Genomic DNA, 12,759 nt, shown 5'->3' on the forward strand with positions numbered 1-12,759 from the left:
GGGGGGGGGGGGGGGGGGGAGGACATCCACAGAGAAGCAGGAGGGCCTCCTATGAACGGGAGGAGTACCAGCTATGTAAAGGGCCAGGATCTGCTTACACAGAACTAGTTTCTGGGGACTATACAGTTGACCCTTGAACTACATGGATTTGAACCATGAGGGTGCACTTATATGTGGATTTTTTCAATAGTATATGCTGCAAACAGTATTACACATGAATCTGTGGATGCAGAACCACGGATACAGAGTAAACGGTGATTATGGAGGAACCATGGATATAGACAGAGGGCCGACTCTAAAGTTAAAAATGTATTTTCCAGGATGCGGTCGGGTGGTGCCCCTAACCCCCACGTTGCTCAAGGGTCACCTGAAATTGTATCAGTTCAGGACCTAGTCAGGGAACAGAGCCCACACCAGTCATTTTAGCAGAGAGAATTTAATATGAAGGATTGAAAAGGCAGAAAGGGAACATTGAGGTATCATAGGAGAGATAATAACTCCAGGAAACAGCTAGTGTCCCTCTGGCTGGGGGAGCAGAGGGCAGAAGTTGGGGCTCTTGGAATCTGGGCGTTTGGAGGAGGCTGGGCCAGAGACCTCTGAGAAGGGAGCGCTGCCCCGTCAGGCTGGAGCTTCAGGAGTTTAGAAGAGGTGCCCCCCAGTGCCCACCTCCCACGGAACTGAGACTCAGACTTCTGAGAAGGCGACGCCATCCAGTGGTGCTGATATTTCTCAGCGGGTGTGATGAGGCTGGGGCTGGGAGTGTGGAAAGAATCCAGAAACTGGAATCAACTGCTGCAGGTAAAAGGAACAAGTCTCTTCTCCCTCCTCCTGCCTCTGGTTCTCCCTCTAGTGCATTCTACTCTCAGAACCCAGTGGGAGCTGGTTGGAAAAGGAGAAACTGTGGTTTGCAGAGTTCCAGCCCCAGCATCACGAAGTGGAGTACGGAAAGGTGAATACAGAGCTGAGACACTAGCTTAATAACCAGCACAGTACTGTGCATTTAATATTAGGTTTACCAGCCATAGAATACACATTTGGTTGTGAAAATTGAAAAGAAGAGATATTAACAGCTTTTCTCTAAGTCACTCAGCAAATTGGCACTGCAATAAAAATGTGTTTTATGTTTATCCATACTTAATTCAGCTAACACTGACTGAGCACCAGCTCTTTGGAGGAAGGTAAGGAGCTTCTGGAGTGGAGTTGACAGCACGTGGTTATGTACTTATACTAGACAGGCAGGTGGATATTCTACTTAACCTAACAATTCTTTAGTCTATAAGATCTTGAGCCAAAGGAGTAGTGAATGATGGGAAGTACATGAAGATCATGAAAAAATGTTAAACACAAGGGTGACTTTCACTCCTTTTGCTGTCTTTCATGGTGCCTCGTATAGTTTCAGGAATGCAGCAAGTGCTTACAGTTTGTGGTTAGACAGCTTCCATGTAGTTGTTAACCTCAGCATGACTTGGGACCACAGGTTCGTGCACAAGCACAAGCTCTCTGCATCCCCCTCTTTGCATATGTCAATATAATCTAGCTTTAACTCGACCCTGCCTTGTCCCTGGAAAGCCCAGTGTGGATTTTATAAGGCCATACCAATTACAGCTGATAATTGTTACCACACTCCTTTCTGAAATAAGCAAATACTCAGGCCAGCTCTCTAAACAGACATCTTCCAGAGCTCAAGGTGACAAGCTGAAATGCCCCTGGAAAAGAGGGAATGAAAGGTGGTTGGATTCTCTTTCAAAAGAAAGTAAAGGGGAAAAGTGCCTGGGTAAGTGAATACATAATTATCTTCTTCATGTGGAGGTGACATACCCAATTCAGGGTAAAAACTTTCATTGTTTGCTGGAGTGTTGGTTGGACAGGATGACTGTGGAGATGCGGAGGTATCCTGTGTCCTGGGTTGGGGTGATTAGGAAAGGGTGAGCACTAATCATGAGTACTAGAGGGTACTACACAGCTGTGTGCTCCCACCTTCAGGAAACAGGCTTGTTTACATTCCTGGTCTCACCGACACCGTTGATGCTTCTGTGTATCTTTCAGGGCTAGGTCTAAAGTCATGGCCGTGTGCAGGGCAGTGTAAAAGAAAGCCCATGGCTTCGGTTTCAGATTTCCTGTTGCCTTCTGTGTAACTTTGGGCAAGGAACGTAACCTCTCTGAGCCTTGTTCCCTACTCTAATTATCAAAAAGTAGTGAATTATACTTACCTCGTAACCTTGTTATGATGATTAAGTGATCTGCTTTATGAGAATATGACTGACATACGGTACTGTGGTAGCCCAGAAACTTGTCAGATACTCTTGTCTTTCTGCATTTTTGTATGTCCAGTTCTGTGCTGGGTACTCAGTGTTAGGGAAATGTAGGGAAGGCCAGGGATGGCATCTCAGTTTCTATCTTTGGGAGGAGGGCTCTAAATTGTACAAATACACAAAACAATTACCGAATACAAAAACATTTTCTTAAACCTATTTTAGCGGTAGCTATGTGTGTCTAGTTGGAAGAAATGTTTTACAAATATCAAGTTGCTAGAGATCTTTGGACTCTGAATAGGTGGGAGATGTATTCATGATGGAAAAGGCTTTTAAGCTGGGGACGGTTTAACGGACGGTTAAAACATAGGGATGACGAATCCACCCAGGGAATGAGTGTGGATAGGGAAGAGACCCAGGGCAAAGCTTACAGGACCACCAGTGGTTGGGGTCATGCAGAGCAAGAGGACCAGCAAAGAGGCTGAGAAGGAGGGAGGAAAAATGGGATTGTGAAGGTCATGAAGCTGAGAGAAGAATGTGAGTCGAGAAGGAGGGACTGGGCAGCAGTGTCCAAGGCTGCTGTTGGGTGGTTCCATAAAATGAAACCATTGGGTCTGGTGGTGGGGAGGTCCTTAGGAGCACTGAAAAGACAACTTTAGTGCAGAGTGAGGGCGGAAGTCAGATAACTGGGTTGAGAAGTGGGTGGGAGTTGAGGAAAGAGCTCATGTAGACAGCTCTTGAGAAGTTGTGGTTCTCTTATTACGTGGTTCTCCAAAGTCACTCTGGAAGCAGTTGGCAGAGCTGGGTTTTGAACCCACATATGTTTGACTCTGAAACCCACACTCTTAGCCTCTGTGCTAAACAAGTGTTTGTTATTTGAATGAATTATTTATTTTCTAATTAGTTCCTTGTTTCCCATTTTCTCTCATTTGGTTGCTTTTGCAAAGTGGTCTCTGATTAACATCCAAAATAAGTAAACACAGAAGAAAGCCTGGATTAAAAATGAAATGATGACAGATAAATCAAGGGAATTTGAGTATAAAGTTTATAAATATAGACATTGATTGTCTCCAACTATCCTGAAGCACAAGCTAGGATCTTCTGAAATGAATGTTTTATTATTTTTATTTCCATTAAATTTAGGCCTCAGGCAATACCTGTGGAAATGCTTTGAAAAAAAAAAAAAGGCAAAAAACCCTCTACTCCTCCCTTTGCATTTCCCAGTTTATTTCTTCCCCATCCTGTTATTCCTGAGTCTGCTGCTGCCTCTGGGGGGACTTGAATGGTTCTTACAGGGTCCAAGGCTTTTCCTGCAAAAATCCAATTCCTAATATTTCCCACTCAGAACAGAGGCAAGAACAAGGAGAGAAATCTTTCCTTTCTGATCGGTATCTGACACAGCAAAAATTAGATTTCAACTAGCTGTCAAGTAACATACGTCTAGTTAAAATTGTTCTCAGGCCTTAGACTATACGAGCTTTCATAGTCAATTCATATTCTTATTCAATGTCAATATTCAATATTCTGATCATTTATCTTTCTCTTTGGCAGTTCTTACCTTGCCGACATACAAAGGGTCAGTTCCAGTGTATTCTTCCAGAACAAAAAATTGGTTCCAAACCCAGCTCCTCTTTGTCCGAGAGTGTGACTGTGGCTTGTCTGACAGGAACGCTTCTAATTTGCCTGGCGGTGTTGGTGTGCCCGAGAGAACAGTGGTTGTAAGGTCCATCAATCCCCAGAAGTACAAGGACATGCCAAGTCCAAGCCAGCTCTTTGCATTGCTCATTCTACCAGAAGTCCACATGGGATTGCCAGGTTTTCAGAAAGTAAAGTTCAGGATGATAAAGCCACTGAACTTGAGTATTTTCCAAATAAAAAAGTAATGCAGTTTATTGAACACTTATACTTCCCAAATGAGGTCCTGATTCAAGTCAGTCTACTTGACGTTGACTTCCTGTCAAGTTAAGGAAAACACAGTGTGATGATGTCAAATTCTTTCTTGTGGGCTTATAGCAAGTTTTCAAGAAATGTTAGTAAATATTCATTTTTTCTACTCAACAAATTAAAGAGTCATAACACTGCTTTAGAAGTGTTTGAGTAATAAATAATATTTTGATAAAAAGAAGACAACTTATGTTGACATAGTCAATCCCAAACCTTTAAATATGGATTTCAGAAAGAAATAAAACTAGTGAATAAATTTCTTCTCACTGGTAACTAGAGGGCTATGCTGTATTATTGATTGGCTTGAATTAATAGTGTGCTCTTTGAAATATTTATAAGACAGTCTCCTACATTCTTAAAAATAGTATTCATTTCCAGAATTTACAGCTAATAACTAATATTTTCATTAGCCCAACTGCTTTCATTAGAAAACTAAAAGCAAAATCTAACTATTTTTTTTGCCACCCACAATTATACTTTGTCTGCTCCATGTTATTGATAATATTGGGACTCTTGGACTTCATTTATAAGCAGCCATGGATCGCTTCTGACTTTAAGCATTCTCTGAGCTCATGGTGGAATTCGAGTTTCACACTCTACTGATTCAGCTCTGAAGCACTGATAGTGGCTGCTAATGTAACCTTTCTAGGATTTGAAAGGTCAGTTAATCATTATATCATTCACAATAGACTTTAAAGTGCTATTAGTCACATGCTACCCTGGGCACGCTAAGAGAGTCTAGCCAACAATTTTTTTTTTCTGAGCTGAAAGACTCATTTAGGCAAAGGGATGCTGACTTCTACCCTGGGGACACCTTTTCATCAAACTTCTTTTGTTGCTATGAGGTCAGATTAGCTGGTGACCTCACTCCTGGGCTATGACCTCATCAACCTTTTCTTCCTTTACTTTGGCTGGATTTAATGAGGTGGCATAGCACTCAAGCCACTCTGTCAAAACAACTAGAATGTCTTCTGTGGGCTTAATACTTTCACTGTTAATGTGGAGAACTGCTGTCATCTTCTCATAACAAATGTGTTTATTTGGGGATTTCAGACCTATGCAACTAAGCAATGCTCCATTTCTACAAGTGGTTTAAAATGAATGCATTGCTGCTAACTCAATTACCACCTTCCACCTGTCATCATCAGAACTCGTTTTAGCTTCCTCTCAAATACTATTAAAATGAACAAAAGAATTAAAAAGATATAATCATTTCATACAATATGCCATTTCATTTCTGTATAAGAAGTCACTTCAGTGAGAGCTGATAAAGAGGAAAAAGCTATAGAATTTCTTTAACAGAATGGGAGGCTGTGCCTCTTATCAGTTAGAGCTCTAAAGGCAGATTGATTGTCAAGTAAAAGCAAGCCACCTGTGCCTTATTTGGGGTGATGTGTTTGTTAATAAAGAACAATGGTTTGCTAGAAGGGGGGTCACCAAGTATTAGCTGTTCCCTTTCTCTTTAGACTGATCGACAGACACCCAGCTCATGTTTCTCTGATCCCTGTCTAAGGGGAGACATTCTGGAAAAAGGAACCTTAACCCCGGAGATGAATTAATGAAAAAGATTGGTGAGAGTTAGCTATGCTGTTTTAGGGACCTAGAAGATGGACTAAAGGGCATTACCAAAAAAAAAAAAAAAAGATATCGCCAGAATGAATACTGGGATTGGTAATCACAATGGGAATGTTCCATATGTTGTGAGACACAGACCTATCTGTAGTTTCCCCAAAGTTCACTAGACAAAGGGTCACTAGCCAGTTTGGCTCCTGGTTCTGCGTTCATCACCTCTGACTTGTTCACTTCTATGAATTTTTGTTCCTCATCTGTTAGGCAGTGAATGGTAGTTCTCCCACGTACTTCACGGGATGACCGTGAGGATCTGTTGGGATAACGTAAGTGAAAGTATTCCGTAAATGGCTTAAGGACATTTGAACAGCTACATAAGGAGCAATTACCTGGGTCATGTGTAAAAATGATGAAGCTGAGCCTGAAACATCTTGTGGGCACTTTTTGGACCAAAATTCTGAAAGAGCCTAATGTACGTATATTAGTTTACAGATCTCTGCATCAATGATAAATACTATTGGGTAGTAAATCTGGCCCAGCCCAATTCTGTAATAACCAAACTTTTTTTTTTTGTATGAGGAAACATCAAAGGACTATCTCTTCGAAAACTCTGTAGAATAGAGAAAATTCTCTTTTTGGGTCATACTTATCAAAGATAGAACTCAAATATATATACTCTAATGTATTTCCTTTAATGTCTGTGTTTCGTATGTGGACATTTTGTCTAAGCATTATTTTTGATGATTTTCTCTGTCTACTTTTGGCATCTTGCTTTTGGGTTCTAAGTGAGCAGGTGCATGTGTGTGTTGTGTGTGTGGAGGGGGTGCAAATGTCTCCTCTTCTGTTTCCACTGGGTAAATTTTCTGGAAAGAATGAGATTTGAGGAAATTTTGAGGACTTTTAAGACTGTCCCTTATATTCCCCCATCTCTTACAAACTAGACATGCATTCTTGCCAACTCAAACCTCCTATCTTTACCTATAAGTGTGATCTGAAGAGCTCAGGAAAAAAGAAGGCATTCTATGGAATCTTTGTGATGAATATTTTGTAGGCCGTTCAGTTGCCTCAGCTTTCATCTCTCTTTCCTGCCCACTTTGGCCTCCTATACACCAGTGCAAAGCCCTCACAGTCTTCCCTTTCACGGGACACGTACAAAAGTGGCTTTTGGATGTCTAGGACCTGTGGAGTCCTTGGTGATCCTGTGAAAGCTCTGGTGGTCCATGTGCCCCTTTCACATTCCCCCTGACACACCTGAAACTTCAAAGCCTGACGTGCCTATAAACTCTCTTCTGTGTTAAATAACTTGATAGCTACAGTTGATTAGAAAGCACTTTATTCCTGCTTTCTCATGGCAGAATGCATCGAAAATACCCCCTGCCAAACTTTTCAGAAAGTAAAATCTGGGTTATTCAATAGTTACATTATTCTTTCCCAATTAGAGCTATTTATACAAGTGAGGGGAAAATCAGTTCTGTCAAAAATACTAACCAGTCTGCAATTATTGTAAATAAAATGGTTCTCATATTCATTTTTTTTCCTATGGGATAAGAATAACGATGATGTGTTTGAAGGTAGGCTAATTGCTGTTGTTCTTATTAAGGAAGAGGCTAATATATGTATACATGTGTATATAGGTCTGCTTTGGAAGACCACATATGCCACACGAAGACTACATTAGTGGAAATTGACTTCTGTGTTAAATGAGTCTTTTAAAAGTTTTTTTCCTCCCATCCTGCCTGAAGAAAGTAAACAGCTTGGTAATGAACACAGTAGGAAGAAATTAAAGCTGTACATAAAATGTGCTCTCAGTGAATTGTTTATTTCTTTACTTAGATTTGTTGTGATATTTAAAATGTAGGGGGAAGGGACGGTTACTGCTTTCTCCTTGAAATGAACTGGGCTTTTATGGTCTCCCTCTGATTTCTTTCTTCATTATTCCAGTTTTCCTGAGCTTTCCATGGTCAATGGAAGATGTCATTTGAGCTTTACTACTCAGTAAAGCTCAAATGACATCTCTACAGAAGGAGAAAGTCAGTTGCCTCTGCTAGTGACTCCCCCTGTGAACAGTGGGGTGTTTTAATTTTCTGTTGTCGACTCACACACCTTTACAGAGGTAAATGGAGGCTGTGGTGCTGTGGTTTTAGGCAGCTAAACTTCTTATGCCATCACTTTTACTTATAAAAAGAGTTTCAAAAATGTACTTAAAAAGAAAGACAAAACTTTGTGAAGATCCTAGGTATTAAAGTGAGATATGACTGTGTATCCGAGGTGCATCAACATTCAGTCAGAACACAGCTCAGTGTCACAACATTATCTCACCTCCCAATCAAGGGTCTCTCTTGAGAAATATGAATAAACACATTTTACTTCAGAGTCAAATCCTTCAGATTGGAGTATAGAATCCACAGAGAACAGGTGATCCCAGGTATAAATTGGAGTGAAAAATTCATATGCTGATGGTGTTTTTGACTATGTACAGTTCACAAACAACAAGATTCCCATTGTGGAATCCCATGAAGAAAATATTTTCAGTGCTTCTGTAAACAAACTTTCAACATTCCTGGATCTGTATGTGTATGTCTGTGCTACTGACGAAAGCTTACCAGTGGGGCTCTGTTTTGGAAATGGTGTATAGTATGGTTTTGTATGCTGGGAGATGAGATAGTTCCCTGACCTGAAGTCTTTTTCATTTACTACAGGTGTTCCATCTCACTTTTCAACTGGATAGTCATTAAGTGAGTAGAAGCTCCAGTCCTCTTTTGTGGCCATCAACTCGCCAGTCTACCCAAAGCTAGCCATCTGTGGAGGTGACCAACTCTCAACAGAACCAGAAGAGGTTGTCCAGGTACCAGATTTCCTGGATTTGGGCTGTGCTCTCACTTCCATTCACCTACTCCACACCTTACCTGCCTCATGACACTGCCCCAAACTCCAAAGTTAACCTTTCTGAAATGGGATATATCATAAAATCATTATGTAGATTTAATATGGTCATATTTCCTCTCCCACCCCTCAAAGAAGCTGTTAATAAATTGATGGTGTGTCTAGAATTGAAGAATTATGCTATTACCTTTTTGTTTTTGAAAAAAAATCAAACAGAAGAACAGAATACTTAATTTCCATGAAGAGTTCTTAGGAAAGGTAGTCATCACTCTTGTTTATTCTAATTTTGATTATTTATTATTCTATGAGTTCCTGCTCCTCCAAGTTTCTCAAAAACTGTGGAAACCCTGAGCCTAAAGGTTCAGCTCTTATGGTGTTCATTCAAGCTGTTGTCAGTCTCTGAAATCCTCCCTTTCTCACCACTTGTTCTTTTTGCTCTCCTTCTCCTTCCCACCACAAAACTAGTTTAGGAGAGAGGGAGTACTGTTTTAAGACATTGAAAAATGGAACTGTGAGGTTGATGTGGCTGAGGGGGAGGTATAGGGTAGCTCAAATGAAGATTTTAGGAACAATATATGGTCTTATATAAGGCTAGGGGTGTGTGAGTGTGTGTGTTTCCATATGTGGGTGAGAGGAATATAACAAAAAATGATAGAAAGCTTGAATTTTATGTAATTAAGAGCTGGCTTTGAAAACCTGATCAGTCCCATAATAAAACCTGCTTTGTGTATTCTGTATATACACTGACCCTCTAGATATAAATTCCCTAGCTTGGGTCATGAATAAAGGAATTTCCACTTCAGAAATCCTTTTGCTAGAGTTCATGCCCAATTCTTTGTTTTTCATTTTCTTTATAATCAATTTTTCCAGTTGAGGGTGTCCTGTCTTTCTTTCCATATCCTCCAAGAATGGCAAATAGATTCTTACTGATCCTTTCACACATACTTAGTATCTAGCAAATGTTTTAATCCTAAAGGAGTCAGGAGGTTTTTGACCTACTTTACCCTTCCTCCAGTTTTCACTTTTAATCAAGCTAATGAAACTACATTTCAGTCCATGGGCACTTTCTTTGACTACACTTAGACAAGAATGATCAATTTTGATTTTTCAGAGTTGTCTCACATGCTCATTAATTTCTAGTCTTATGCGACATTTATAATTATATTGAATTTGTGCTTGTTTATTACAAAAAAGCATGTGTTTTAAATGTAATTCTTTGGCTAAAATTCTTCTTTGATAAGAAGTTACATGTACACCTGAAACTATCACAGCATTGTTAATCAACTATACTTCAATACAAAATAAAAAGTTAAAAAAAAAAGAAGTTAGAAATAATCACTACTCAGCGTTTTCTCTTATAGCTTTGACTTTGTACAGAACTTTAGGCAGGTAGGACAATTCTGTAGTCTTCCCTGGACCATAAAGATTAATCCACAGGAGGAAGAGTTTGGGGGAAAAAGTTAAGTTTGCTATCTGAAATTAAGGCAATTTATTAATTTGATAAATACTTGAGCATCAAATATGTTTAATCAAAGAACGGTTCGTGAAGCCAAACAAAACTTCGTTTCAATTTTAGCCCTACCACTTCTCACCTGTGCGCTCTTGAGCAAGTGACTTAAGCTCTTTCAATCTCATTTCACCATCTAGAAACTGGAGATAATTATAGACTGTCATGGGGTGATGGTCAGAATTAAGGGAGAAAATATATATGAAGCTCTTAGCACGGTGTTTGGTAAAGCCCTGCACTTGAAACATAGTGAGTAGGTGCTTCCCTACTTCAAGGAGTTTGCAGTTTAGTGAGGCAGATACTACCATTAATCCGAGAGTGGAAATAGTAGTAGGAGTAGGCTCAGGCGTAGCACCCTTACTAGCAGTGGTGATGATCGTGCTGGAGCAGCAGCGGGAGTGACGGGAGCAATCACAGCAGAAGAACTAGCATATGGAGTGTTTACTCCGCGCCAGGCGGTGTTAAGTAACATACATTTTCTTTGTCATTTAATCTTTACAAGAATTCCATGGAAGGGTATTCTTTTCCCATTTTACAAAGAAACAAATGAATACTGGTGTGCTGGGGTCAGCTCCTTCCGGCTATCACTAAAGCCGGTTTGCACGTATCTTTCCAACTCCTTGAAATCAACCATGGTATGAATATTTGCACCACAGCCATTGACAAATGCCACATAGCGAGCCATGGGATGAACTGGAATTCTTCCTCAGGAGTGACTCTGTAGCACGTGCTTTGTACATGACTAACTATAACATGGATCTGTTTGTGATAAGGGCCCTAAGACCCATAAAAACGAAGTGCTACACCAGGTCGGAAGAGGGAGAAATGATTTCTATCAGGGAGGAAAATGTTTAAGGTAGCATATGAACTAGGCCTTGCAGGATAGAAAGGAGGGCATCCAAGTGAAAGAAAATGCAAGTGCAGAGATGTGGATGCAGGATGGAAAGGGCCTGTCTGGGGGAGAAAAATAATTTAATTTGCTTAGAGAATGAGGTCGATTCGGGAGGGTAATGAGAGGTAAGACAGGAAATACAGGCAAAACCCAGTAGCTAGGAGCTTTGAATATTGCTGGACTGGAGTGTTTGGAATATATTTAATTGTCCATAGTGAGCAATTAAAGGGTTTTAAGCATGTCAATGTACTTGTTCAAATCTCTGTTTAGCTGTGTTGCTGGAGGGGAGTGGAGAGGGATGAGGGACTCAGTTGAGAGTCCAGGGAAGCTGGTAAGGAGACCTTCAACCAGGGATGGGGGCGGAGAAGGTCGGTGAGACATCTGAACTCCTGAGGCAGAGTCCCCAACACTTGCAAACTGACTAGATATGAAAGAAGTTGGGCGCGGGAAAACAACGACAAGGAAACTTCCATGCTTAGGTGATGGCAGGAAGTTGAGAGGAGGCACTAGTTAGAGGCAAGGTAATAAATTTGATTTTAGACTTAGGGGTAAAAAATTCATTCTTCTATGCCTGATTATTTAAAGAGGCAAGAACTTCTCTTCTCTTTTTAGTCCAAAACTTCAAAGCAGCTTTGGGCATAAAGAATGTGAGCTCCTGCCTCTCCCTTGGAGCAATTATCGCCACTCCCCAAGCCCACATGCTGAATCCAGGCTCGCCAGATGAGTTGGGGGGGGCGGGCTGGGGGCTGGGCCTGCTGTAAGTGGCTTCCTGAGGCCGACTTGAACTTCAACTTAACTAGTGACTTTTTTGACCTGTCAGTCCCCACATGTTATTCCTTTTACACAATACTGGCTCTCATATTGGAGTCGTGGGTATTTTATCTTTCATTCTTCTAATGCATAAAGGATGAACACAAAGACGACAACTGGATAATCTGTTAAAGGAAAAGAGAAACCCCTGGAAAACAAAACAAAACGAAGCAAAAGTCTCATTGATATTTATTATTTATTCTGTTAAAGGAAAAGAGAAACTTGTCTTCTAGTATATGCTTTCAAAAACAAAATCTCTCTTTGAAGGAATGGTGCATAATTGGAATCAGGACACCTTGGTAAGACTCTTTCCAGCTCTGCCATTCGATATGTGGCACATGGGTGTCTCCTTAACCTTTCTGAGTCTCAAATATGAGGATGATAATCTTATTTAAAGGAGTATCACAGATTATCATACCTATTGCTATAGATTAAGTTCTGTTTTTATTTATCTATTTTACTTCCTATATGTTTCCCTTTTTGTCTATTTTTTACTCAAAGCACCCTGTGCATTTCCTGTCTTGGCTTTACATTATTCAGTATTGTAATTATTTACTTGTCTCTCTCTTCCCCATACTGTCAGCTCCTTGAAGACCCAGAGAATGTCTTTTATCCATGTATCCTTGATACCCAGTGTAGTATTTGGCGCATACTAGGTGCTTAATAAACATTAACTGAGTGCAAACGTATTTTTAAGCTATAAAAAGTATTTTACAGCTTGATATTATTCTTTCTAGGTCTTCAGGCTTTTGAGTTAATATTTTTCCATGCTGATTTTAATATCTGTTCTTACCAGTGGTATATTAAGTGGTGTGTAATTAGTATAAAGGCAACAGAAGTCAAGGAAACAGTGAGATTTTACAAATGATATTTTTGGACACCAAATGTAATAAAGCTTTCCA

The 12,759-nt window shown here is 40.3% G+C and overlaps 1 protein-coding gene across 1 annotated transcript in view; it reads right to left on the reverse strand.

Moving 5' to 3' along the window:
* The window catches only part of CDH20 (cadherin 20), a 208,717-nt gene that overhangs the window by 58,375 nt on the left and 137,583 nt on the right, over positions 1–12,759 (reverse strand). The window contains exon 2 of the mRNA XM_029225605.1: positions 3,811–4,206. Within this exon, the coding sequence (XP_029081438.1) occupies positions 3,811–4,056 (246 nt within the window). The 5' untranslated portion in view covers positions 4,057–4,206. The remainder of the gene's footprint in view (positions 1–3,810; positions 4,207–12,759) is intronic.

Source organism: Monodon monoceros, unplaced genomic scaffold (assembly GCF_005190385.1).
Source record: "Monodon monoceros isolate NGI ecotype Baffin Bay Population unplaced genomic scaffold, NGI_Narwhal_1 Super_Scaffold_1, whole genome shotgun sequence".
Lineage (NCBI taxonomy): Eukaryota > Metazoa > Chordata > Mammalia > Artiodactyla > Monodontidae > Monodon > Monodon monoceros.